The following is a 27,132-nucleotide window of genomic DNA, read 5'->3' on the forward strand; positions in this document are numbered from 1 at the left end:
TCTGTGGCCACTTCCTGGTGTGACCAGGCCTTTATTTTTTAACATTACCAAAAACTTGTATTTCACATTTTCACAGAAATACATACAAACACCCTCCGGCTGCTCCTTTGAAACACAGATACTGTCAGTGACGTATATTTTTACAGCACATACACAGACACACACTCTAATTTATACTGACACACAGATGGCCCTTGCTCTGACCACAAATGTAGTGTAACCCCTGCTCCCTGCGGTGCGGCCAGGGCTCAGACTGCCAGTAAAAGCAGGGGATGCTTCATGGCTCAACAATTCGCTGGGTAAATGGAAAGGGTTTGGTGTGTGACCTCAAACACTCTCCTTTCTGTCTCTCATTCTCTGTCTCACTTTCTCTTTTCTTTCATTTTGTCAGTTCCTAGTTGTGTTGCCTTTTTCCTAATCTGATTTTCTTCTCGTCTTTCTTGTCTCCCCTTTCCATTCAGGTCAGTGGACATTCATCTTTTTTATATATATCAATTTCTCTCTTTGTGTTTTTTCCACTTCTCTTTTTCTTGAATGATTTTGTGGCAACTGAATGCACTGACCACAGAAGAAGCCAGATCATGTTGTACCTGGAGAGCGATAAAGGGTCATTTTAGCCCGTTTCTCATTTTCTGTCTTTCTGGCCATGAAGTAGTCACAGTTGGAAGGTACAGTGTTTGTCTCCATTTCATAGTCCCCATTTTCCTTGTTTCTTCTCTGATCAGCATCCGTCTCTAAATCTCTCTGTCGTCTTGGTAGAGGTGTGAGATCCACCTCTCGTCCCATCTGAGAGTCGGGAGCAAAGTGATGACACACGAAGAAGAAGGCAGACCTCAGCTCCCAAATATGAGCAGCATGAAGGAAAAACTGCATTTCTATAAAGTGCGGTGCAGTGGTTTTATTTGGTAACTGATACGCTGAAATGAAGTCTAAATTTTGGTTTAGCATAAAAGGCTTTAATGGCATTAGAGACATTACTTCATGGGGAAGTGGCTTCTGTCGCGGGTAGCATGCAGAGATTAAAAACCAGTGATCAGAAAATTGAATTATTACTTCTGTGCTTGATCCAAATGTGGTGCAAATGCAAGCTGCTGTCACACACAGTTGTGGCTTGATGTTTCAGACATAATAAGTAAAAAGTGCTCCTTATAGAAAAGAACAGCATGATCCCTTGGTGAGAGCGTTTGTTGGGCTTGTATTTTTGAAATATGGCTCTGAAATTTCATATTGTGTTTCAGCACAGTGAGAAAACCTCAAGAGGTGTGAGAGTGAATAACCAATATCAAATCCATTTCTTCTATCACCTCGAAGTTAAGGAAAGTCCAGCCAGATGGATTTGGGTGTGTAGTATTAATGTGCAGACACACACATGTATACAGTCATAAAAACAGAATAAAGAATAAAAGACTTTTTAGATTGTACAGGACAGGCAGGGATCAGAGGTCCAGGGGGAAAGGGTTAGGGTTAACCTTCCTCTAAAGGGTGTCAAAAAGGAACTAAATTGGGTGTCAGAAAGTGCTAAGGAGCTGAAAAAATTCAGGGTCCCCAGCTCCCATGTGGGTGGGTGCTCACTTTATATTTCACAGACAATGTCCCTTTAAAAAGCCCCACGTCTGGAAAGCCCATTAGATGTGCATATAAAATTTCCCCTGTGATTAATAGTTGATGAGGCAGGGTTGGTTGGAGGGTACTACCAACATGTGGCCTGCAGGACTCCTCCTCTACAATCTCACGTTTCACTCCATAAACTTGCCACTCTTTCCCACCTATATGTTTAAAAAGGAGGAGGGCTCACTTGTCAAGAATGCCTTAGAAGAGTTGTGAAAACAGCCAGCCCGAGAAGGGGAGTCATGCAGTTGTGGATGCAGCTCTCCTGCCGAGGCACAAAGCAGTCAGATCAGTCATCGAGAGAGGGTGTGTGAGTGCAAGACTCAGGGAAAGTGTGCGAGAGAGTGTGTGGACCAGAGGCTCAAACAGACGTCACATACACTCCCAGAAAGAGAGGGAAACACGCTGTCACAGGAAGGCGTCTATCCTCACGCGGTCTGGGCTGTGGAAGAGTCAACAGCCTCTGACAGAAGTGAGTATTCCAGCAGTGGATGCAGTAAAACGATGTGTTTTTAGTCAGCTCAACTGGATTTTTCTCAAAAGTGACAGAGTGACAGCTTTTAAGTCCAAACTTACTAAGAGGGGGTTTTAAACTCCTTGCTGAGGAAAAGACATTATTGAAGAGTGTGTGAAGTGTTTTTGCACCACCATGGATCAGCCAGCCAGCAGCTGCATGCGGAGCGCCCACCCCAGTAGCCCCATCTGGGGTTGCATGAGGAACCCCCACTCAGGGGTCCCGGGAGCCAATCTGCAGTCGTCCTACCAGCAGGCCCCTTTCTCCCTCCACCAGAAGCCTGAGTTCCTGGCCTACACAGACTTCTCCAGCTCCTGCCTAGTGCCGACTGCTCCGCACGCCACCTACCCCCGCGACGACAGACTGTACCAAGAAAGCCAAGGCAGTTACCAGAGAGCTGACTGGCCGTTCAACCCATGTGACACACGGGTGAGAGCACCCGAGGCCTGCCCGCCTGTCGTTGCACCTGCAGTGGTAGGTGGCAGTGCGGGTGCAGGGCCTGAGCTGGACAGTGTAGGTGCAGAGCGGCTGCCAGGGTCCGTGCCCGGCTGCCTGGAGGGAGAGTACTCACCCCAGAGCGTGGCGTCGGCCGACTCGGACAAGAAGAGCTCCAGTAAGAGGAAGAGAGATGCCACAGGTGAGTTAGGGTGTGCTGGGACAGATGGGAGTCACCTGGAGTGTGTTGGTCTGTAGTGAAAGAAAAAGCATCCAAAACCACTGACAGGAGGCTTAGAATAGGAAATCATCAAGTAGTAAAATGCACATTTGGGAGCATTAAAAATGATAGCAGACATTCCTCCTTTACTACTGTGCACAGGTGTATATGGAGGTGGAAATATGGAGAAAGGATTGGGAGGAAACATGGAAACGTGCCAGCAGAGCAGAAAGAAATCTGTCAAACCTTTTTAACTCACTTGGGTTAAAATATTTTTGTTGTAGGAAAAATAGTCACATGTAAAAATAATTATAGAGCCACAGTTGCACTTTTAAAAGTTTAGAAAATCTTGAGTATATCAGGATTTCTTCCCTGCCCTGTATTCCAGCTGGCATTGACAGAAATTCTCTGCATTTCCTCGTTAAATTGGTCGTCACTCACTAGACTGCTATGTGAAAGGTGAGTAGGTGACAAGACTTTTGTGTTTAAGACACACGCTTTAAGTAGCAGTTGCATCCTCTTATTGTTCAAGAGCTTTCTAAAGGTTGAAGTGATTAATGAGGCGTCTGATTGTTTCATTGCTCTCCTGTATCCGTTGGAAATAGACCATTGTTTTATACCCGTACGCTCACGTTCAAGATCCTGGTAAAAAGTGACATGTGGGCAAAAGTGTTTTAAGGCACCACAGGTGCTTCTGACTCTATTTACGTTTCCATTTTACACTGAGATAATTCAGCACATTGTCCTGCTATAATTTAAAAAAATGATGAAATTATTGGTAATGTCAGATTTTTTATTCCTCAGACTAACTAAAGGAAAACAGAGGTTATGTTAAAAATACTTTTAGTGAGTGTTCTCAGTGATTTGACTTTTTCAGGTCGGTTCATTTTACAGACTCTTTTACAGACTCTTTCCTGAGTGTTTTGCCCGAAAATTAGTTCATGTGTCCTTAAATATCCTCATCCATGGTAAGAACTGTGCTGAACTTGAAATACTATCACTGTTATGTTTTTGGATTACAGTGCAGTTTATTCCCCCATATCATATTTTAACACTTCCAAGGAGCCCAAAGTAACTGATATCCATGACAGACTAATTCCTGTTTTACATCAACAGCACGAGCAACAGGCTAAAGGCAATGTTTACAGACAAAGTGTATCTATAGGTGTGAAAGTTTGAAATATGTTGAATTTCACACTGGCACAATGGAAATAAAAGCAGCTTCCAACACATCTGGAACATTCACATCTCATCTGTAGAAGCTGAGGAAAATTTCTGCCCCGCTGACTTTGTTTCCCTGACAAAGATGATTCATGCGTTTGAACCTCTGCACTAGACGAAAAAAGATTTACAATAAGTTCTGGACATTTCTACAGTGGAGGAGTTCATATCCTCCGCATGCACAGTAAGGTTCGGTATTTACTGATCTTTATTTGAATCCAACTAGAGTGCTGCATGGGTGGGGTTTGTCCATAAAGGTCTAGATATTGTTACCAAAGTGATAAAGTAGTATGAGCAGGCTTCAAGGTTTTCCAAACTAAACAAACCATATCTGATTAGAAAGAGCAGGAATAATTATTTGGAAAAACTACATGACCAATGTCTGCAGCAGGCATGAGTCCAATTGAAGAGGAGGAGGTCCAGACGCCCCCCATTACCTTATTGTAACCTCCACTCACTACACTGAAAACATGCCAGACCACGTCTGGTAAAATCACTTGCCTGTGAGCCCACTTTTTACATTCTTATCCATTGACATTTTCCTGTCGTTAAGCTGTAACACAATCTCCCACTGAGTGCATGCAACATGTCTGACCACTGCATCAGTTCTTGGTTTCAGAAAAGAGCCATTCAGTCTTGTATTGACTAGCTGGTGGAAGAGCATATATTAGGAAAATGTCCTGAAGGCATTCACATTACAGACAGAGCTGCTATACCGTCTGCTCGTGTCTGTGTGTGTTGCTGCTGATATGGAAACATGGTGCCCTCACAGAGATCTTTCCAAAACCATGAACTCAAACTGGTGTCTGATATTGATTTTAATCCAAAGTTTGACCAATATTTTTATACTGCATAGCAATATGAAACGGGAATCATGATATACCCCATGCTAAGAAGAGAAAATATATTATTATTATTGCTACTGTTATTTTTATTTCTATAATTAGTGTTATGAATAATTGAAATGGAAATTCTGATAAAGGAAATAAAAAAACATTAGTACTATGAAACAAAATCTTAAATGTTTAGTTTAAACACTCATAAAAACAATTCTGCTATTTATCAGATCAGTACAGTTAATTAACACAAAATAATCTTATATCTGCTGACAAACACATTATAAAGTATTACAGTGTGTTATAAACCATCCATCAATTGATTATTGCTTATAAATGATAAATACAATGGATTAAATGGTGTTACCAATAAAACATCAAATTCACTGTGAAATCCCGGCTCCAACTTTTACATAAATCAGTCAATCAGTCAAACATGTAATATTCACCTGGGGTTGTTGCTTTAAACTGCTGCTAATTTACAACAGCTTTAATTCAGTCCTGATTAAGACAAACTATTTTTGCACCATCCACCCAAAAAGGCACCAAATGCTGTTTGTCTTTGGGACCCTGCTGGGTGCAGAAGCCTTTTCCCTGTAAGTTTACGGCCTCTGGCTGTGCAGGATATTTATTGGGGGCCTGTTTAGTGAGAGCCAGTGTTTGCCCTGCCAGGTGTTCAGTCGAAGTAAACACAGCTCCAGACCAGGCCAGGCAGTGCTGGCAGACTGAGGACAGCAGCAACAGCAATATGAAGGTTTTATCTGTATGACACATGGGTACCCATCAACTGTTTACACACTTTACAGGATATGCATGACCTACACACATGCACAAATATGTCGTGGTCTGCACAGTCACATCTGGACCCAGTCCTGCAGTTTATTTCACATTCTGGCCTCGTGCTCTGGCACACTCGAAGCAACTTCTCACTTTGACAAATTAGAACCATTTTCAAGAGATTACATCAGCTGCTAGTGTTGCTACCAATGCACAATTATTACCCCAACTCATTCCATTTAATGCACCAGAAAGGTTTTACTATAAATGAAACCAGCCATTTTTTTATTTATATTTATCCTGTTACAAATTCTACCATTTCCAAGGAAGTATGAGAACATTTATGAAGCTTAACAACAAAAACAATTCGTCAGTGTAGATCTAATAATATTTACTGGTTGATCACATTCATGGGGATGTTGATGGGATATTGATGTGAGCTCATGTGAATCTCCGAGTACTCTGGACGGAAATCTCCCGACACTCACACACACGCCCATGTAGCACTCAGACCTGGACCCATCCGCACCTTTGTTCTTTTGTTAGAGGCTTTAATGATGTTCCGCTGCATTCCTGTCCTAACGCAGTCCCTCTGTGGCTGGATTGGTGGCCCCTGCCCTGTGCCATTATGTTCCCACACCCACCGCGAATGAATGTACAGATGCACAACTTTGTACTTAGGCATGTGTACACATAAACACACACACACAAATAAGTGAATGCAAAATACATGCACATAATCATCACGTACATGCAGACTGTACAGGTGTACAGGACTCATAAGCTCAGGGCAGGGTGGTCTCTTTTTACAGCGCTGGTTTTGGTGTTTACTATATGAGGGGCCTCCCACTAAAGAGTCTTTGGAGTTGTGGTTTGTTAGTCGGAAAGGTCTTTAAGGTCTGTCAGTGGTCAAACAGAGGCTGGTCGTAAAATGATGTGGCGGCTAACTCAAGTCAGATTAGAATGACAAAAAAATAAAGGGTCAAAAGGTGAAGTACAATCTGTATGTTAGACAAACAAGGTGCATATTCACCTGTTGATTAGTGACACTGAAAAATGATGTGATGATAAAAGTACACAGATTATACACATAACTTCCTGTTCAACAATGCAAAAATATTTTCGTCTGGCAGCAGCAGCCTTGAGGAAAACTATTGGAGAATAAAGGAGATAAGTAGATTAACACACATGCGCCTCACGCTGAACTGCATTTCTCTGTCCAGACATCCAGGAGTCCAGTTTTAAGGTGGACTCCAGCTGCAAGGCCCGGAAAGAACGCACAGCATTCACCAAGGAGCAGCTGAGAGAGCTGGAAGCTGAGTTCACCCACCATAACTACCTGACCAGGCTCCGCCGCTACGAGATCGCCGTCAACCTGGACCTGACAGAGAGACAGGTACGCCCACGTAATTCTCACATGCCACAAACAAAACTTATTTGTTAGCTCTCGTTATTCAAAGCAATAATGAGACAGAAACCTAAAATGACATGTGACTTTGAAGTAGACTCATTTATTACCACAGTCATGTCAATCAACCCCTGAAATACTAGAAAATTTAAGAGAAGAATAATAAAAAGGCCTAGATCACAAATACTAAAAGATGTGACAAGAAATCTGTTCGCAAACTTAAAAATTTGCTTTATTTTTCTTCTGCAGCAGCAAAATTCCCTGTGAAAACGTTTTGCCAAAGAACAGATAAATAAAATCATCACAAACACTGTAATAACTCAGACTACATCTGATTTTCATGAAGCATAAAATAAAAATGGAACAAAATAAAGAATAAATCTTCCAGTCAGGTAATAATCCTTGATTTAAGGTGGACGCTGCTCGAAATGTCTCGTCCTCTACTGTATAATAATAATGAGGCATAAACAGTTGAATGTAAAAGACAATGAGCCGTTTTTTCCAGAATATCTTTGGTCCTGTGGTTGTAGCTGAATGTCATGCAGCTTTAACGAGTGGGCGGCAGCTCCAGACTTGATGAAATCGGGCGAACATGTGTCGATGCTGCTGGATAAAAATCCAGCCCGCCTGTCAGGCCCAGTGTCCCAGCTCCTTCTAATGAGGCCATGGTGCCACAGTGACCACACATGCTGCCGTCTGCTGCTAAATCTATTTCCCAGACCTCTGAAACACACACACACACACACACACACACGGACTCACACAGCCAGGTTCCATCTTCACTCAGTGCTCCCACTGCAACTGGCCGGCATTTTCCAGCTCATCCTACATGTTTTGGCGTTTTGCCGTCCTCTCGATCAGTCACGATGAGCAGAGGAACTTGGAGACAAAGAGGCAGCAACATGTGGGAATAGATTCATGTGTGTCCCATGGTTGTGAGGGGAGTGGTGGGCTGCTTGGTGTGTAGAGGTCATCCAAAGCTTCCTCTCGCTCAGACACAGAGTGCAGGCTGCCCACAGGCTGGTCCGCTGCTACCATCCTCTTATAGAGTCAAGTGAGACACTTTGATGAAGTCTGTGTGAAAAACACAAAATGTCTGTTGTGTATCGTTGCATTTTTATGTAGTACAACATAATAACTGGTTGTATTACCTTCTATTTATTTATTCTAGAGAACAATCCACAGCAGATCCGTCCTATAAACATGTATCTAAATACTGAAACGACCATTTATATATGTTCAGTTGATCCATATGACTGTGTCTGGTCTGCACAGTGACTTATTGGTGACACAAGCAGCAGATTTAATCTGACATTAAGTCCATCTATTCTGTCACCACGTTTTATGACTCTTTAAAATCTTGAGTGGATGTTTTCAAACACAGACATAAAAAACGTTCACCTTCAGTATTTTTTTCTGACACCTCTCTCCGGTAATTTTCTCGACTCTCAGGATGTGTATATTTTTGTTTCTATTCTTGGCCGAACAGTTAAAGCATGATATCATCCTCATTTGAACGGTGCGAACGTACAGATGAGCTTCCATCCTGTGTAGGCTGACATCCGGAGTTGACTCCTTTAACCTGCTGTCTGTACGATACTCTCTGTCGGCACTGACGGAGATTTTTTTTTAAGCCAGAACTGAACTTTGCACTGATAATTCATGCTCCCTGCAAGGCCAGTGCAAACCAAGACAATTTATACTCTGCACTGGGAGATTTGTGGGGGGATTATTTGTCTATTTTTCTGCTGACCATGTTGTAAATTTTGCTAAAAATTGCCAAACAAAGCGAAAAGCCACAGGGATCATGTTACTAGTTCAAACACACAGTGAAAAATACATTCTGCTCTCTGGACTATGTGAGTACTTTTTGTTCTTTATTCAGAGTATTCATTTGTAATACTCAATTTTTAAACTACTGGAGCAGTACGTATTTTATTATTATTTTTATAAAAGATATTTTCTCGGTCATATGATGGTAAGAAATATTATTAAAATATTTATATTACAGAGCTTATAAATAGTGAGAAAACTAAACGAACAGTTGAGAGATTATCAGAATAATTGCTCATTAACTTTGGGTCCACTGACTAATGAATTAATTTACTCTATTATTACTCTACTATTTCAGTTTTATTTACTCTAAAACAGCAGGGGGTGATTTATGGGAGGCATAATAAAACTGCTCAGTGCAATCCTTTATCAAAATGGTTTTTCATTTAGCTCAACAAATATGAATGCAGGACACTGTGAAGTCTAATTTCCTGTGATTCTCTAATTGTCTGCGACAGGTGAAAGTTTGGTTTCAGAACAGGAGGATGAAGTGGAAGAGAGTGAAGGGAGGACAGTCGACTTCACCCAACGACCTGGAAAATGACGACATAGACTCGGCTGCCTCGCCCAGCTCTGAATGAACAGGGTGGGGGGGCTGGTGTTGTGAAAAGGAGATGCACACGACTCAGAGAGACTGGGCTCGACTGCACACCGGTGCAACACAATGCAACCTGTGCTCATTTCTATGGAAATCTACAAGAAACAAATACTCTTTTTTTTTTTTTTATTCCCAGGAAGAAATCACTGAGCATCTCCTTTGCTGTTTTCTGTTGTAAATAGTTGATTTTTTTTGTCCATAATGAACTGCAGTTTGCTATACTATTGATAAATACTCTGAGGTGATACTTAGGGTCATTGTAGATCAGTGACAGAGTCCATAGAGCAGGTTTAAGGCCAGTGATGACACATCAGACCCTGAAGTGATTCTGTTTGAGTGCAACCCCTTTGGTTCCAATATGATAATCACGGCCTCTGACGCTTGACTACAACCACCTGGGGAAACTCAGACTGCACAAGTGTTGCCAAGCCATAAGTGCCTCACAATCAGATGGGCTTGTTTTTTTCATTTGTCAGTTTCTTTTTCCTAGAATATAGTGTTTTTTCTGTCAAGCATTTTTTTACCCTTCATTTTTATACATTTTGAATGTTATTGATAAAACACAGATGTTGCCTGTTTCTGCAAATAGAATAAATCATCTGCTCCAAAATGGGGAAAATATCTTGATAATTTCTTCCACCCGTAACAACTGAGGAGTGATTGGACAGTAGGTAGATGCGTTTTCTTGGCTGACGCTTTTATCATGTGTAGACCTACAGTACCTTTTGGTCAGACGTTACCTGACTGGAAGGCTTGAGAACACAATAAGTGAGTTTACTTCCATTTGTGTTTGCAGCTGAAATCAAAGCTAACAAACACACACGAGCACAAGCATGGGAACGTATTTTAGCCATATTTGTGTGTGTGTGTGTTCGGCTAAGCGATGGCTATTTCCCTCACTGGAAAAAACAACTAACCAATCAGATATCAGATTAATAATAGGGACATGATTTTCCTGTGACAGAGTCAGAAAAAAATGTATGGATGAGCTTGATGCAGCTGTAAGTAAACCTACATAGAAAATTCTGTAATGACTCTGCAGCTCATTGTTTTGGTTTTGGTTTTGTTCTTTCTCATCAGTCTCATCATCCCTGTTTCCAGTTTGAAGCTCGACAGTTAGGAAGTAGCTGGTGACCAAGACCAAAACAACTAAAAGGACAGTAAATATTGTACTGGAACTTCTGATGAATGCTAATATTTATCTGCCTGCTACCTCTGCACACAAGCAGCTGTTATATACACCTAGTTCTGCTGTGGTGAAAAAAAGAAAAAAAAATCTAATTGCTCTTGACATGAGAATGATGTCAGACTGAACGATGAAGCGAAGTCAAATGTCAATTCATTCTGATAATTGGGCTGAAATTTATGCTCACCTGTGTGTGTGTGTGTGTGTGTGTGTGCGCGTGTGTGTGTGTGTGTACGTACCTCCTGGGAATCGGTCTCTCCTTGGTCACACGGTTGATGGAAATCTTCCTGTATGCAGTGTCGCTGTGACACAGTATTATCAGGAGGCGTTATGCTGCCCTGAGGTGTAATATGGGTGGTCCCCTGTGACACAGCGAGCTTCATGCAAAATCCCTTCTGATGATGGCACAATTATCTTCGTTTATATCTCACATGGAAGTCTGGTATCCCTGCGGACAGATCGGAATCACCTCTCATCAGCGCCCACTAGATCCTGTCTATAGCACTTTAATCCGTAAGAATGTTTTCATAGTGGCAAGTGGTCTCCAGTAGACCCAGCTGTGATTGGTCCAAAGTGACCTGACAAGCACTGACAGGGATATAAGTGAACGTGAGTGTGTGTGTGTATGTGTGAGTTTGAATAGGAACATTCATTTCTGCACAGCATCACTGTCATTCCAGTCAGCTCACAAAGGGCCATTAACCTGACAAGGTGGAGTCGGGCTCCAAAAGCCGAAGTATTTGGCCCCCGCACACTATTTTCAACGGAAGCATCTGGATGGGGCCAATTTGATCTCAACCTGAGTGGAACCTAGACAAACCCACGCACGGGGCCCACAGGACTAGAGGGAAAAAAAAAAAGAAAAAGAAAAGCTTGCTGGCTGACCACTTGCGTATGATGGAAAAGGGAAATAATAGGTGGGTATGGGTGAAAAGACGGCTTCTCAAGTACAGGATGTTGTTGTAGCAGGTAGCCAGTCATCCAATTTCCTGCTTCCCAAAGAAAACAAGAGCTTGCGCATTGGAGTCCCGAGACTTACAATGGTGGGCCTATGCTCAGACTCCGGCCAACCAAACAAAGCCTTCAGAGGTTACTGCCCTTTCTGCTGCTCTGCAGGGACTGCAGTTGGAGGGAGGGTGGGATGCTTGTTCCACACACACACACAGAGCTGGGGTCAAGTGTTACTGTATGTCTGACCCTTCTGGGCCCCTCCTGCAGCTGCTGGGGGTGGAATAACTCCAAGTTGGTCCTGTGCCCGTTTCCCCCCTCGCTCAGTGTCTATTAGGGTCTATTATTGTATTAGTGGTAATAGTAGTCAAAATAAACCATGTCCAATTGTAATGATAGTATTAATATCAGCAGTGTAAACTAATGAAACTGGAATGTTGTTCTTTCACCATAGAGGTTCCTTTTAAAGGCACAGGGGTGGCCAAATTTATGGATTAGATTTAATTTGGTGGTATTGTGATTGTGGGATGTAAAAGTTTGCCAAAACACCCAGGCAGGCAGAAAATGTAGGTTTTCGTTTCACTTATCTGCAGGAAAGTGGTTCATCCAGGAACTTAGGCATATTTTCTGACCTCGCCAATAATCTTGTACGCTTTATTTTGTCTTTATTGATTTAGTATAAATCTGCATTATTGCATAACTTCAAGTTCAGCCAGTTTTTACTGAGTATCACTCTTCATTGACGTATTCAAGTTGAGAGTCGCACCAAAAATAAGGATGGCTGCAGGCCCAGCAATGTCTCCTCAGCAGTGATTATAAAAGCAGGTTCAACTGCAGGAAACATTCTTGAAATAACTCCTCTTCTTTGAATACAACCTTCTCCGTGGGCAAAGAGCAATAAGAAAACATTTGTCAGAGTTTGAAGCCGTCGGTGACTTCACCCTCAGCACTCAACAGGAATATTCTTAAAACAGACAACATACGGAAGGTATTGCCACTAGAACGACAGAGGATTCAGCCAAAAGCTCTCAAGCAGACCACATCACCAGCGCACTGCTAAAAATGCTGCATTTGTGGATAAAATGCGGTTACATGAGCAGCTGCACTGCACCATTTCCATTTAAAACATTTCCAGTTATGAATCATTCAGCTGGATAAAATGGTATTACTGAAAAAAAAAAAGTGTCCTCATCTTCAGTGTGACATATACATATTCTTCATGCACCTTTTTTTTTTTTTTATAGCAAAAATCATTTTAGGCAATTTGAAAGTTTGTGGTTTTTGGCTGTACAGGTGCAGGTTTGTTCTGCAGATATTTGAATTTTAAAAGGACAAAGCAGAACTTCAAGTACATTTTGACATATTTTGCCACTTTTCTTCTTCTGACTTTCTGAGGTTTCCCCATCATACTTTCCTGTGAGAGTCGTCTCAGAAAGAAAAGACTCATGCTGGCATGTGTTTCGGTGAGATAGCTGTGAGAGCAACATGAATCTAATTTAGTTTAATGAAGACATCTTTGCATTTAGGTGACTTCACACAGCAACCCTCATTTGCACTGTAGCCTTGATACGCAGGCATCAATCTTAAAATAAAAAAAAAACTATAATAAAAGATTTAGGGATCTTGAGGCAGGACCTGGAGTTATAAAGTGCTTATTTTGACATGATTTCCATCCAGATGTCTGGATCTGACTGAGTTATGAATGTGAGAATGGTGTACATTCCAATTATTGCAAGTTTTCTTCCTTAAGCCAACTCTATCAGCCTCCATGTGATGATGTTCTCTCTACTCTACTCTATCCCTATTTCAGACCTGCCCATTTTGCAGTAGATTTTACTTTAAGTGTGTAACAGCCCGATATGTAGAATATTTCATTTGTGCATCTCAAACCTTTCCGTTTTTAAGGAAAGTCAAGTTAAGAGTGTAAGATGACAGATCTTTACTTTTGGTTAGAACTTGTACAGTTGGGTTCTGAAGGTTTTAGACTCACGACAGAAAATCGGATGTTTTGTTTTGTGGTGACAGAAACGCTGGAAACAGAAAGTGAACAGCTGATGGCATCAGCTCCAGCTTTCACCTGCTCTACACAGGAAAATGTTTATTTGGAAAACCAGGATTCCAGCCGCTCTTGGCGGGAAAGATCCTGATGGATCGCTGGAGGTGTGAAGGTCAGCGCTACACCAGGCGACCATAGAAATTAAAGCATGTAGTTCTACTGGGCCCTGCACTTTGCTCTGCCAGCTCCATCTGCACGATGTTAGTGTGCACTGAGACGGCAGCTCACAGGTTACATCAAAGACCTGACTGCATGATGGTGAAGGACACTGCTGTGAAAATGGGAGATAGTGATAATACAGATATCATAATGGGATAACGTTGTAGAGGTGCTTGTCTAAAGGAGAAGAGTTATGTGCGTCCTTGTGTAGAAATGTCTTGTGTGTTCAGGTGGCTTAAGAATTAATCCTGAAATATTAAAAAGACAAATAACATTTCAATCCTAGACATGGAATACATGTTGCACAGTCTGACAGTCATCCAGCATGACCCTTTGAGGATTCAGCTGAAAAGTCAGCAGTTTTCAGGCTCTGCCTCTTGTTAATTGTCATCTGTTTAATTCTGACAGCAAAGGTCTGTCCCTGACATGTGTGTCTGACCTTGCAGAGGCTGCAGGAGACTCCAGTTCACTGGGTTTTATCAAATGAAATGGACCCAAGAGAAACTTAATGTAACAAGACTGCTCTCCTTTTTTTCCTGGCCATCTGCTCTGCCCTCCTCTCTGTCATCATTCATCCAGTTACTTGCAAAGAACCTGGATCACTGGACACACATCCTCTCTTTCTTTTCATCCTTATTGTTGTTTTAGGCCACCTGCAAATCTATTTCACCGTTTTAGCGTCTCGATGTTTTGTGTGTCTGTTTTCAGCCACTCACACATGCAAGACAGAAACCACCAAACGGCAAGAAAGGGAGGAGGAAATATGCAATGTCTTCCGCACATCCTCCCAAGACGGCCGTTGTGTTGAAGGAGGCATACAAGGAGCGCGTGTTTGCATGTGTGTGAGCTTGCGTGTCAGACTCTGTACCTGTGGGTAAGTGAACGAGGCTGGTGAGTCGGCCGGTGTGTATTTAGTTGGACGTAGTCAGCCATGGACACTCAGCCTGCCTCTGCTCATCCCCCCCTCCCCCCAAGAGCCTCTCGTCTCCGGTGATTAGCGACTCCAGCAGGAGTTATAAATCTTCAAATTCCATTGCATCAGTCAAGATGGGCCAAAGTTGAGGAGCTGCACAACATTAAATTATCTGAGACTTCCTGCAAAGGCTCCTTTGGATGTAGCTTTTCAACCAAAGTGGATACCGGAGCCTCAAGCCATGGGATTCTGGTCTATGGCTCCCTCTGGTTGGTACTTCTGACCTGCTGTCTCCTGCTTGGTGTGGAGCCAGGAAATCCAACAGCAGTTTGATTCTGCAAATCATCACACAGAGGACCACTCAATCACACTGTTTGCTGAGCAAAGTGAACATAGAAGGCCTTGTTCACCAAAAAAGCACAAAATTTGAGGTGAGGCTTCACTGTCTGCCTCAAAAACATCAACAAGGCCAGTGAAAAACCACCTTCCTCAAACCCCAGAGTAGTCACACTCCAGCACATCCTGGGACTTTTAATAACAAGTCCTGATGCTTGAACAGGAAGAGGGAATTTATCAGTCATACACAATTATCTTCCAAATAGACTCACACAGCAGATACTTATGTTACTGTGCGTTTTCAGGTACGTTGCAGTACAGTATGTTTAGGCAACTGAAGCTGCTTGGTTTAGCTCTGCTTCATTGTTAAAGGAAACCAACAGTGATTGCCGATAAGACTCGGGACCTGAATTTAAAGTATTCATTTTATAAAGTGGTTTTTAGAGGAAAGTTGCATCCACATGTGATGAAAATCTTACTGGAGAGTTTGCTTCTTTATTAAAACCTTCAAAAATGTACAGATGACAAAAAAGAAAAACATATTTTAAAAAAAACATATAAAATAATTTATGTTGTTTTATCCATTTGTTTTGCAATGACATGTGTGGGTCAGTGTGTGTCACATGATCCACTACATCAACACTGTCTCTCAACCCAAAGCTCTTCCTGGAGACTTGGTTTAGAGCAAATAAACATGAACTGCAAAACTACTCCAGTGGTCAAATTTGTGCAAGTAACAAGAAATTTGGATCTGGGTTTCATGACGTCCATCCATCTCAAATGTTCCCTAAAGTTGAGAGTCTGTGTTGTTTATATAAAGAGGATTCAGGTTTCCCAAGCAAAATAGGTTTCCAGAAGTTGGAACGGGACTATGTTCAGTGAAGGTTACATATCAGAAACTTCCAGGACTGCTGCTTGTATCGGCATAACACAACACAATCGTACCCTGATCTCCAGTTTGGACTTATTTATGCAACAGAACTGAAACAAAGTCCTTACCTGAGTCTACCTGTCATCAAAACTCACAGTAAAATATCATAAAAATACACTTGAGGATAGAGATCTGTAGAAAAACACCTCAGTCAAATGCATCAACAGCTTCTCGCTCTCTGTAGAACAGTAGACTTTGTATTCATGGTAAGACAATCCTACACCTAGAACCTCCAACCCTCTGCTGCAAACAGCAAGCCTCTCCATCATGCACAAAAGCACATTCAGCCATTGTGACCAGGTCTCCATTCATCTTTCTACCTCACAGGTCCCCTGTCCAAACAGCTTGGGCTGGAGCAGCGCTGGGGAAAAGGTCTTGGAGGCGATGGCATCTAGCAGCAGAGGAATCATCCATCAACATGAGGGTTCCCAGAGTGCACTGGGGTCAGGCTGCTGTCATAAAGGTGTCATGGCTGCCAGACAGCCCAACCTAGGACAACACAGGCCATATCGTTTAACTGTAAGGATCCAAGGTGAGTTTCTGGACCTTGTTTCTGCAGATCTGAAGATTAGAACCACTGGAAAATACACATGCAAAGGTAAGTTTTTCTAAGCTCACACAAAATCCAGCTTCCAAGCTCTTTGACACACTTCATGTAGAACAGTAAAAGTACTGTGACCCTGACAAAACTGCTGCATCTTTCAGTTTATTTTTCTACTTTCAGGCTCTAATTCCCAGCACTAACCAAAGTCAGAGAACGTCAGAGCTAATCTCAAACACTGACCACCTAAAGAGCCACACATTTACTGCTTGATGAAGACTAAACCACAGCTGAAAGCTGAGGGCAAATTGGCAGAAACCCAAATGAAGTCTAATGCAGTTTCATGTCTGACAGTGGTTTTTTTCTGCTTGTTCTCCTGCTGCAGTGGCACAGAATCAATTAATGCCCATGACATCCAGTTGTTTTGAAGCATTAAAGTTCATAAGTATCTTTCAAAGGATGTCAGTGTTTGTTACACTCTTCAAACTCTCTGTAATATTAGATGAATGTAACAAATCATCAGATAAAATAGTTTGTTGTTCCTTTTTTTATACTGCACATTTGCTTTTCATGGAAAAAGTAATAATTATAGTATGAGAAGTTTTCTGCTCTAATGTTACAGTATATTTTTAATATATACACTCATGCAGGTGAGCAATAACAGGCACTAGGGGGTTTTAAACTATTTCTGCATAATGTCCAAAGAGATGTTTGTGTGAGCATGAAAGGGCAGACGTTTATCACTCACTGGCTGATCAATAAACAGCAGAGTCGCTGAACATCAGCCCCACATTTACTGCCCCCTGTAAATTCCACGGACTTGGGTTTCCAGACAAAGTTTTAGATGCAAGATGGCAGATGTTTTCTAGTACAGGTGTTGTCATAAAAAAGATGAGCAAGATCCAACAGTGGGGAGCCTGTATGAGGTAATGGCTTCGACAAGGGCATGGCAGCAACACCAGGAGGTCACAGTTTGTGTTGGAACAAGGTGTCGTTTCTGTGTTTAAGGTAAAATGTAGCTTCCATGTAGAGTCAATACAGTTTAGTCATGGGAAGATTTTGCAGAAAATGGAGCTAGTTTCACACATGACGCCTTTTTAATTTACTATCCTAAATTCACACTGGTTCTTGATAAATGACAGGGCTGTGAAATCTTAAAAATGTAAATAAATGTTAAGGCTAAAGTCATAGAAAACATCTGTTAGCATCAGTTAGGTTTGTGACCACATGTTTATGCTTAATTCATTTTCAAATAGTGTAAAATTTCTCAACCATCTGGTGCTCAAGCAGAAAAAACAGTTGCAAATAACATTTCATGCAGATCTGCAGATGATTTCAATAAATGCAGATTCAACCACACGATGAGTCCTGCTCCACTTGAAAATGTACAGGCTCCCCAGTCCTGTCCTCTGTATTTCAATGATCTGTGGGTGGACCGAGAGCCAAGAGTGTGACTGGGTTCACCTGTGCCAGCACACTCAGCCTGGTTTGGCCTGCATCCAAACCAGCTTTGAGCAAAACCAGAAGTGGGCTCAACCATCCTGAACCAGGGCAATCCACCACCACCCATCCATCTATCCCTGCTACCCATCTCTCCACCCACCCCCACACTCCCAACTCCCATCAGCCCTGGAGCCTGGGCTGTATGACTCTGTAGCGTGACAAAGCGTATATGTATGTGTTTGTCTAACTTTTGTGTGCACCTGCATGAATATCAGTGTGTGAGTGTGTGTGTAGTGTACGGTGTCTAGGTGCCTGGCGATTGTTATTCTCTCTGCAGCCACACTGTCTTTCATCAGGGCCTGTCCTGCAGCCCACAGACTCTCAGGATTCAGTTTCATAGTCTGCTGTAGCCCCTGTCTGCTGTAGCACGTGGGTGGATGATTTCTAACACATGGGAACCTTGGGAGCCCACGCAATGCTGGAACAATAGAGGACCTGTCAGCATCGGTGCACTGGAAGAGACGGCAGGCGGTGATGATGTCAGAATCATTCACACCCACCCACGCTTCATCCGCCCTTCTTGGCGCTCATTCGCAGGACACATGCATGCATAGAGACGCATCCAAATGCAAAAAATAAAAAAATCAATAATTTACTGCATGATGATCCAGACAGATTTCCCTTAATCTCATCCTTTGCTACTACTACACACATGTGTGAAAAAGGCAGATGTGCACAGCAAGATATGTTTAGTGCTAATTAGCAGAAGTTAACATGGTGGAAATAAAAGGTTAAGCCGCCTCAGAGCTGCTGGCTGGGTGGTGCTAATATACTTTTAGCTTTCTCATTTCTGTTGGTTTACTCACCAAAGTAACTTCTGATATCTGAGAACACACCGCTTCATCAAAAACCCACAGAAAAACAGCAGACTGCTGCTATAAACAGCAGATGTTTTACACTCAACTGCCTTATGGGAAATGGTGTTTGACAACTAAGAACAGAAACATTAAAAATCAAGATTAGTTAGATTTTCTGTTATAAATGTCACCTTTAACTTGACAAATGGAGCGGAGCACATGATGAATTGTTGACTTAGGTTATGATCCATGATATTAAGTATTATGCTTTTTTATAAATGTCATTTATTTCTAGATAGAAAACAAACATGAGTGCACTAAAAAACTCCAATCCCTTGTTTTACAGGTACCTCTAGTGCAAGTACAGCAGGTCCAGACTGTCCTGGGAAATCAACCTCTGACAAAGTTTGGGTAATAATTTTACAACTCTCCCAAATAGGTGAACCTGAATAAATGCACTGCTTGTGTTTCTTCCCTCATCAAACCTATTTTAGTAATGTCACTTTGTGCCCAGATTTGAGCAATTAACTTTGAGTCTGATGTTATTATTGCTAATAAAAATGCTTTCCTATACTACAACATAACCCCCATTTTCTGGATCCTCTGAGTCTGCTACAGGGATTAGTGGGCATGTCTGTGTAGAGACCTAAGTGCATGCACTCAAATGTGTGTGGCTTTGTGTGTGCAACATGTATGTACAAAATCCCACTTAAAGGCCTGAGGATTAGGACTCTCAGGGCAGCCGTCCTCCAGATGCAGACCTCTTGCACGCCCAGCGGATAACAATCCGACCTCCTGTGACACCTCCGCCTGCCTGAAAGTGAGAACCAGCTCTCAAGCCTCCTGTGGGCAGCGTATAGTGTTCATGTTAGCAACTTGGCAGAGTGAACTTCACTGCGCTGGCAAACTTCCATGGGATTATGTTGGTTTTATCCTGAACTTTTTTTTTGTCAAGTGTTGCTGGGCTGGACGTGTGTTTATATATACAGTGTGCAGGCACATGTGTGGTTTATCTGTTAGACAATAATCACTTCCTCACACACTCTCTTTTCTGCTGCTTAAACTGAACCTAAAGGACAGACATTCGCCTAATTTCTCTTTATTGTCCAGGAGCTGGTGCTGGAGCAGAATTCATCCTGCTTGTTTCTAGTGTTAGTTGACAACAACCATTACACATTTTAGTCTTATCATAATTAAAGAAAACCATAAACACCTTAGACTAGTTTTAGTTAAATGAAACAGTCATAAGAAGATTAGACATTTGGTTTATGTCACTGTTTGGGAAAAAAATCTGTAATTTAATCAAAGAAAATGTATTTTTATTATTTAATGTTTTTATTTTTAACTCCATTATAGTCACATCCTTTTTTCATCTGTGATGTTACAGTAATTTTGTCAGCTTTATGTTTGGTGAATATATTTTCATTAATAAAACTGACACTGCTCATCTGCCAGTGTTGGGAAAGTAGCAGCGTGGTTTAAGCAAAGGAGAGAAGGTGGATAGGCTGTTAAAAGAGCAGAGTTGCTGTTTGGGGGTTTGGGAGTCAGGGAGAGGTAAAACAGGTCAGTTCCCAGTGGTCGGCTAGAGTCCGGCGAGGCCAGAGCACATGCCAAGCAATGAGAGTGAGGAAAGCAATTCATCACTGGAGGTGCACAGGAGGAGGAGAAGGTGGGGGTGCAACACTGGGTCAAACCATAACAATATGTGTGTGGCCATTGTTAGCTGGCCAGGGTCATTGTGTGTTGCCGGCAGCCTCCACACCCTCTGTGTGCAGTGGGATTCAGTACCTTCAGACAGTCCCAAGAGACAGGCGGCAAGAGGGACTGGTGGGAATGTACAGCAGAGAAAGATTCCATTCACACATACAAACATTTTAAAATGGTTCAAAAACATTCTAACCATTCTATATGTACAGTTTAAATGCAAATGTTTACAGATGTGAATCATTTTTAAGTCTAACACTGTTTCCTTTCTTTGTTTTTTAGAAGCTGATAACAAATGTGTGAGCCACCACATGAGCTCTGTGTGTAAGTGTAAGTCATTTACTAGTTTTCACTATCCTTTAAATTTAACACATTTAACTGGCTGTTATATTGACGACTGTTTTATCCAATAGTTTAACGTCAAATCCTACACTCTCTATCCTCCTTTGTGTTAAAGATGTTTCTAACTTTAATTTCTTTGTATTGACAGAACTGAATCAATCAATGAAGCTACAGAAGGTGAGTTTATTAGTAACACATCACTTGTCTTGGTTTAGGGACAGGTTGTTTTGCCAGTCAGCAGCCTATCTGGGCCTAAACAGCACTGGGATCACCTCCATGTTTGTTTATTCTGGGCCAGGTTTGCTCCCTCCCCACTGCCAGCAACACGAGTCATTACTGCAAACCATCTGTGGACACGGCTCAATGTTGACCTAACACTCTCCAAACACCGTTCAGCTCAATCCAGAGGGAATCACTGTAACCAGCACAAACACAAACGTGACCAGTGGGGAGATATGGTGCTGATTGTTAGACAGTAGAGCTTAGGTTTATAAAATTATCTAAAATATAACATTATCATGAATTCAGTAAAAATGTAAAATGTGATAGGGTATAAGAACCTTAACAACTATAACTACTTTCAGTGTTAACAGTATTTAAATTAAAGGTAAAGTTTTAGATGATGATTGGCAGATAAAAATTATTTAGATCTTTATGTCATAATCTGCCAAGTATGTGGATTGTGTTGCAGCAAAAGTTGAGCAAAGCTCAGTTTTTCTGTTGTTTTGGTAGCTATTTCTATATTGGCATCCCTGCTGTGTCAGTGCAGTGGTCCCATTCAAATGAATGAAGGGGCAGTGTTTTTTCTCACAGTGCTGTTGACACTGTGAACACAGTCCAGTGAGACTCTGGCAGTGTAAGGTTAGACTGGCACTTTGGCTCCTGAACTGCACAATCATGGCTTTAAAGAAAACCTGCTTGGGAAGTGAGGGCTGTAAAACAAGAAATGTATCTGAGGAAGTCTTCAGGAAAGTGTGTCAGTTTTGTACTTTGGAATAATCCCTTTAGCTCTCAACACTTCCTACTATCAGACTAACCGATTACAATGGACATTTAACACCATATCCAAAATAAACTAAATATAGGTTAAAACTTTGGGCACCAGTTGGCCTGAAACCCACCGCCTGTACCCCATTCGTTAATCCCATCCCACAGAGGACAGGAACTCTCACGGAGTCTCCAACAGCCTTGATTTTCAGCAAAACACCTGGTGACCCCCCTGGTAAAAAAGGCCACCTCACTGCTATACATCACCATCAGTAGCTTTCATAACCCCACGTCAGTCTTCATCACTCTGCCCTCTTCCTTCTTCGAGTTTCCATTCGCCGACTTGCCGCAGGTCTGTATACACAAACATTCGTAGACAGGAAAGTTACCCTTACACCGATTACATTTAAGTTTGCCTCTGTCTGAAGGGGAAGTCTCAGCATCTACAAACGTCGGCTGCCTTGGCTGTAAACCAATTCCTGCCAGGCTATCGCCTTTCAAACCCCAGTCCCTGAGTTATTACAGAGCGGCTGTTCACAGTAGTGCTCGCCCAGCGTGGTCTGGTCTGGTCCGACACAGCCGTGAGCTCTGCAGGCAGCTCCCTCACCCCTCAGCCTCAGGGCTTCCGCCACAGGTGTCTGGGACTTTCTTCTTCTTCTGTCAGTCCTTCTCCTCTTTGACGAGAGCTTTAGTTCCCCGTCCTCGCACTGCTTCGCTGCCTCCCACGATCTTTCTCTCACTTTTCTCTTTGCTTCTGGGTGAGTCGGCGCACACGGGGAATCCAGACTGTTCTCATTTAGTCTGGAAGTTCAGGGTTCACCATCTCAGTGCAGACCCCAGAGCTTGCTTACTGCCTCTGTATCACCCTCACACAGTCCATTCTTCGTCAGTTCTTGTCTTGGTTTTACAAGTCTGAGCAGCTGGTTTGGCCACTAAATCTCCGGGGATTTGTCATAGAAAGATAAAACGGGAGGAAGGTGACAGTGGGAAAGTTGAAGGCACAGCACCAAAGGAATATTATGCCTTGAATTGTCCGTGTGTCGTTGGGAGTGAGACTTGCTCCCACATTCACTGTCCTAAGTGACACTCACACATACAGATGCTCATCAGTCTGTAGGCAGTAATTTGTTCCTGCACACGTGTTGTAGAGAGAGAGGGAAGACTGTGACACTTCACATAGTGAAGAAGTAAACAGGTGTGTTGGTTGTCCTGATGCTGATGCACAGGCTCCGTGGCAAAAAATGTTTTTGCTGCAAGGCATTCAGTGAAATGCATGGTTGCACACAAAGGTGCATGAGTGTATGCATGGATCTATTCTAAATCACATGCATATTTGATGATCCTGGTGTTCACAGTTTACTTGCACCTGTGTTAAATGCTAATCTAGCGAAAAGCAAAGTAAGCGTGTGGAGGTCGGGGTGATGGGTGAGTAGCACGTCTGACTTTTCAATGTTACAGAAAAAGAATTTGTTTTAACTTAGTTTACCTTAACCACAGTTTTCTAAACCTCAACAAGCATTTGGTCACTTCACATGAACCACATCATAGAGACCAGGTGGAGATGTAAAACATTAAAACATCATTTTAATGTAAAATGGGGTTTTCCAGCATTTTTCCATATCGAGCTTTTGTGCTGCCACAGATTTCGGACGTGCTCTCAGCTTGACAAAACCTTATTTTCTCAGATGTGTGGTTTGCAGGACATGCCTTTTAACGATACAATAGCACGACAGACAGCTCAATAAAATACTTAAAAATCTTAAATTGTGTTTATATGTGTAGTAGTTTTATGGTAGTCTCATTTTATTTCCTAAACACCAGCTGTGCCACTGCAAATGGTCATAAAGTCACTTAAGCTCTGTGTAATTTCCCTCCAACACCATTGACAGAAAGTGAGAAAGTGAGAAGCTGTCCAACACGGTAGCACCACCTCTCCTTCAGCTGTCCCGCTGGGTAGAAGGCCATGCTGTTTGTGTTGTGTAACTACCACTGTTGAACCAAAGCACCAGTGGTAATAAAGCCCCAGAATCACAGCCCCTAGTTGAATATTTACCTTAAACTAATCTGACCGTGGTTTATATCATCCGAGCTCTGTGAGTGGATGGAAACAGACACGTCTGCTGAGGAGGGAGGGGGCTGCTGCACCCAGGCTCCTTGTCTTGACCCTTTGTGCAAACCGGTAGACACTTTTGAGGAAACCTGATCAGCAACGAAAACAAGTATGAAGTCAGATCTTTATTTAAGGTAGTCAGCAGGAGCAAAGATCTGTGATATCCAGAGGAGAGGAGACAAGAGGGGGGACGGAGGAGATGGGGGGAGGGTGGTGTGTGCCCCCCCCCCCCCCCCCCACCCTCCACCTCCTCCTCCTCCATCCTTCTCTCTTCTGAGTTGTTTTCTGAATTCCTGCCAGGAAAGTTTAATGGCTGTGGAATTTGGACAGGAAAAAAGCGGCGCTGGAAGTTTCAGAGGAAGTGGGGATTTGTGCCTCACGAAGGCAGCACCTCTGTTTGTGTTCCCCTGGCCTGGAGAGAGACAGACAGACAGAGGGAATGAAAGACAGAGGAAGAGCGTCACAGAGCTTTTCCAATGAACAGCACAGGCCTCTGGGGGAGGCAGACCTCAGACAGACAGGCCACGATCATTTAACCTCACATATACATGACCATGCATAGAACAATACAGAGACAGACGGCCAGACACACACCCAGCACACACATTCACGGACCAAGAGGCTAAATATATGCACATATAAAAACACTTAAATGCAAACACGTTTGCACACACACACCTACAGCTGCAAACATGCACACAACCACATATATACACTTTGCACATGGCCACATACTGTGCACCATCACACACCATTTACATCTCCTGAAGTGAAACAAGATCTTCAGTCCAACACACATTCACATCCACAGGCAGCCCAACTCTTTCTCACGCCACTTCACACAGTGGCAGACACATACTCCAGCAGATACTGTTCAAGATATTTAGATCTACAGATGCACAACAGCAGCAGTTCTAAATGTGATATTGTTTGAAAGTGTCTTTCCTCGTTATGGGGGAAATGGTTGAATTTGAAGGTCAGTTTCCCTAAATAGTCCTTACTTAGTCCTGCAGGGGTATCCAGCCCTGCACAAACAGTGGTTTAGTTTCTCTTGTCCAGGTTTCCAGATAAAGAGCATGTCCCTGATATTTCTGTCACCACCACACTGCAATGAAGGAAAGAGGCGTATTGTTCATCTTGCACATCTCTATCATTTCTCTAGTGTTTAGCCTGGACATTTTCATGATGTCATAGTTTTGAGATACTTACCCCCCCCCCCTGTAATTTTGCTTGTGGTGGTAAAAGCAATAAAAATTCAGTACCAGCAACACTTTCTGCAGCAAAGTGTCCTGGTTCCTCTGGATAATCTCCAAACTTTAACGGTTTTTATTGGAACTACTTTCCACTAAAAAAAACTGATGTGTGAATTTAGGTAAACTGACCCTTTTAAACTGGCTGACAGCCTTTAAATTATTAAAGAGACCTTGAGTGGCCTCAACTTTGACTTTTTGATGACTATACATTAAAATGCATTATACTATATACAATACATATACAGTTAGTCTTTTCTCTTTGTTCCCTGGTGTCCACCAGGTTTATTAACCAAATGTAATCCATTTCTCTGCCTTCCCACAGTCTCTCAGACCCAACACTCTCACCCATGTCACCACTTAATTGCTGCACATCTGCCTGGCTCCCCATCCTTCACCCCACACCTCTCCGAGCCCAGACACAGATGGGTAGACATGGGGACAGACAGGCCAGGCGCCCCCAGCAAACCAGCCAGTCTTCCAGTCCTGGAACGAAGAGCCTGATGCAGGAACCCATGGTATCCATTACACACACACACACACACACATATACACAAAAACACTCATGGTTCCTTGATCCCATACTATGACATTAGCTACCAGGGGATTCCTTAACACTCATATGTACGCACAGATACACATGAAAACACATACCTACACATGTGCATCCAGTATATTCACTTCCTCCAAACACCTGGGAAGCACCATAAACACTGATGGAGACTCATCCCTCTCTCAACACTCTGAGATGTCTTTCCAAAGCCACCAGGCAGTGCCTAAAGATCGTCTAAGAGTGGGTAAGCTGAAGCATATGTCAGTCAGAGAGGAAGTTTGATGACTGTAGTGAAAGGTGTTTTGCTTTCATCCAATAAAAATCTGTATTTAAAGGACCTCTCTCTGATTTTACACACAAAGTTCACTTTTCTTATCGCAGCGAGAACCACAGAGCCGCAGGAAACTGTTGTTTAGTGTCTTCTGTGTCGCCAAAAGGAGCTTTATGAAGTCTGATACAATCAAGCTGGTGATGTCATGTTTACCAGGCATTTTGGGGAAATTAAAGCTCCAGCATTTTTGGACTTTGACCCATAAGGACTAAAAGTAAAGATGTCTTGGCCTCCTTGTTTTGGAAAATCCTTGTTTTTACAGTTTCTTTTCATCTTATTTCCACAGTTTGGGTTCATCATTTCGATCAGTGACAGTAACACTGATTACTCCAGGTGAATGGCTGAGACATTGGAATAAGTCTGATATCAGACAATCTGTCTTTAGAAAAGAAATTGCAAATATTAACCAAACTGTTTGCTGCTTATGTTAAACATTTGGTATTTAGAAAGAGATTGTTGGAACTTTACAACCTGTGAGAAGCGTTACTCAGCGCCAAAATGAGCAATATCTTCTCCCTTTGGAATATTCTGGGATCCCAGAGCAGAACGTTTTCTCACACTGTTCGTATTAACTGCAGTTATTTTTGCTATTGCATTAATTTGAAGCATCAGAAGTGTTTGTATTTGAAAGTTAATGCTTGAAAATGTCTTTCAAATGCAAAACATCCACTGCCAACTTTATTTTGTCTCGCATTTAGCACAAATTCCAGACTTTGACTACCAGCATTTCGGGTGTGCTAATGTTTATTTTGCCTCCACATGAGGTGATTTAGATAATCTATTGTTTACTGGCTTGTCTACAACTTGTCTGTTTGTCTCACTGCTCATGTTTTTTGGCCTGTCAGACTTCAGACTGGTTCCCAAAGCTCAGCACTTTATGCAGTTTGTGGGTGTAGTTTTAAACTGGTGGACAAAGCTCTGAAAATATGACCCAAATTCTATTAAACTCAAATTACCTTTTTATCCAGGAACGTTGCACATGTGCCGGTTGTTTGATTATGACCTGGAAAGAAATTCCCAGTTGAATAAATCATC

At 42.4% G+C, this 27,132-nt stretch overlaps 1 protein-coding gene and 2 long non-coding RNA genes across 5 annotated transcripts; 2 read left to right on the forward strand and 1 right to left on the reverse strand.

Annotated features, from left to right (window-relative positions):
• The first annotated feature begins 1,217 nt into the window (after positions 1 to 1,217).
• meox1 (mesenchyme homeobox 1) lies at positions 1,218 to 17,682 on the forward strand. Of its 2 annotated transcripts, none has more exons than XM_026314807.2 (3): positions 1,218 to 2,759; positions 6,835 to 7,007; positions 16,307 to 17,682. In XM_026314807.2, exons 1-3 carry the CDS (start codon positions 2,258 to 2,260, stop codon positions 16,589 to 16,591), a joined length of 960 nt encoding a protein of 319 aa, XP_026170592.1. In that variant the 5' UTR covers positions 1,218 to 2,257; the 3' UTR covers positions 16,592 to 17,682. The 2 variants fall into 2 exon arrangements, with proteins under 2 accessions (XP_026170592.1, XP_026170593.1); XM_026314808.2 differs by lacking the exon at positions 16,307 to 17,682 and adding an exon at positions 9,311 to 10,064 and having other exon boundaries at positions 1,235 to 2,759.
• On the reverse strand, positions 7,234 to 11,190 carry LOC113135142 (uncharacterized). Its single transcript, XR_003296135.1, has 2 exons — positions 10,876 to 11,190; positions 7,234 to 8,093 (listed from the first exon to the last, which is right to left on the reverse strand). It is a non-coding gene; the product is annotated as an uncharacterized LOC113135142 (long non-coding RNA).
• Positions 17,683 to 18,925: 1,243 nt separating the features above from the next.
• Positions 18,926 to 25,979, forward strand: LOC113135139 (uncharacterized). Of its 2 annotated transcripts, XR_003296133.1 has the most exons (5): positions 18,926 to 19,231; positions 20,807 to 20,854; positions 21,015 to 21,043; positions 25,539 to 25,731; positions 25,848 to 25,979. It is a non-coding gene; the product is annotated as an uncharacterized LOC113135139 (long non-coding RNA). The 2 variants fall into 2 exon arrangements; XR_003296132.1 differs by having other exon boundaries at positions 25,539 to 25,895.
• The last annotated feature ends 1,153 nt before the right edge of the window (positions 25,980 to 27,132 follow it).

The sequence above is a fragment of the Mastacembelus armatus genome, chromosome 19, assembly GCF_900324485.2.
Source record: "Mastacembelus armatus chromosome 19, fMasArm1.2, whole genome shotgun sequence".
Taxonomy (NCBI): Eukaryota; Metazoa; Chordata; class Actinopteri; order Synbranchiformes; family Mastacembelidae; genus Mastacembelus; species Mastacembelus armatus.

Coding starts and splice junctions, on each gene's coding strand:
- meox1 (XM_026314807.2), top strand. CDS start 2,258: ATGGATCAGCCAGCCAGCAGCTGCATGCGGAGCGCCCACCCCAGTAGC. Junction 2,760..6,834: donor GAGGAAGAGAGATGCCACAG/GTGAGTTAGGGT, acceptor TTCTCTGTCCAG/ACATCCAGGAGTCCAGTTTT. Junction 7,008..16,306: donor TGGACCTGACAGAGAGACAG/GTACGCCCACGT, acceptor TCTACCTCACAG/GTCCCCTGTCCAAACAGCTT.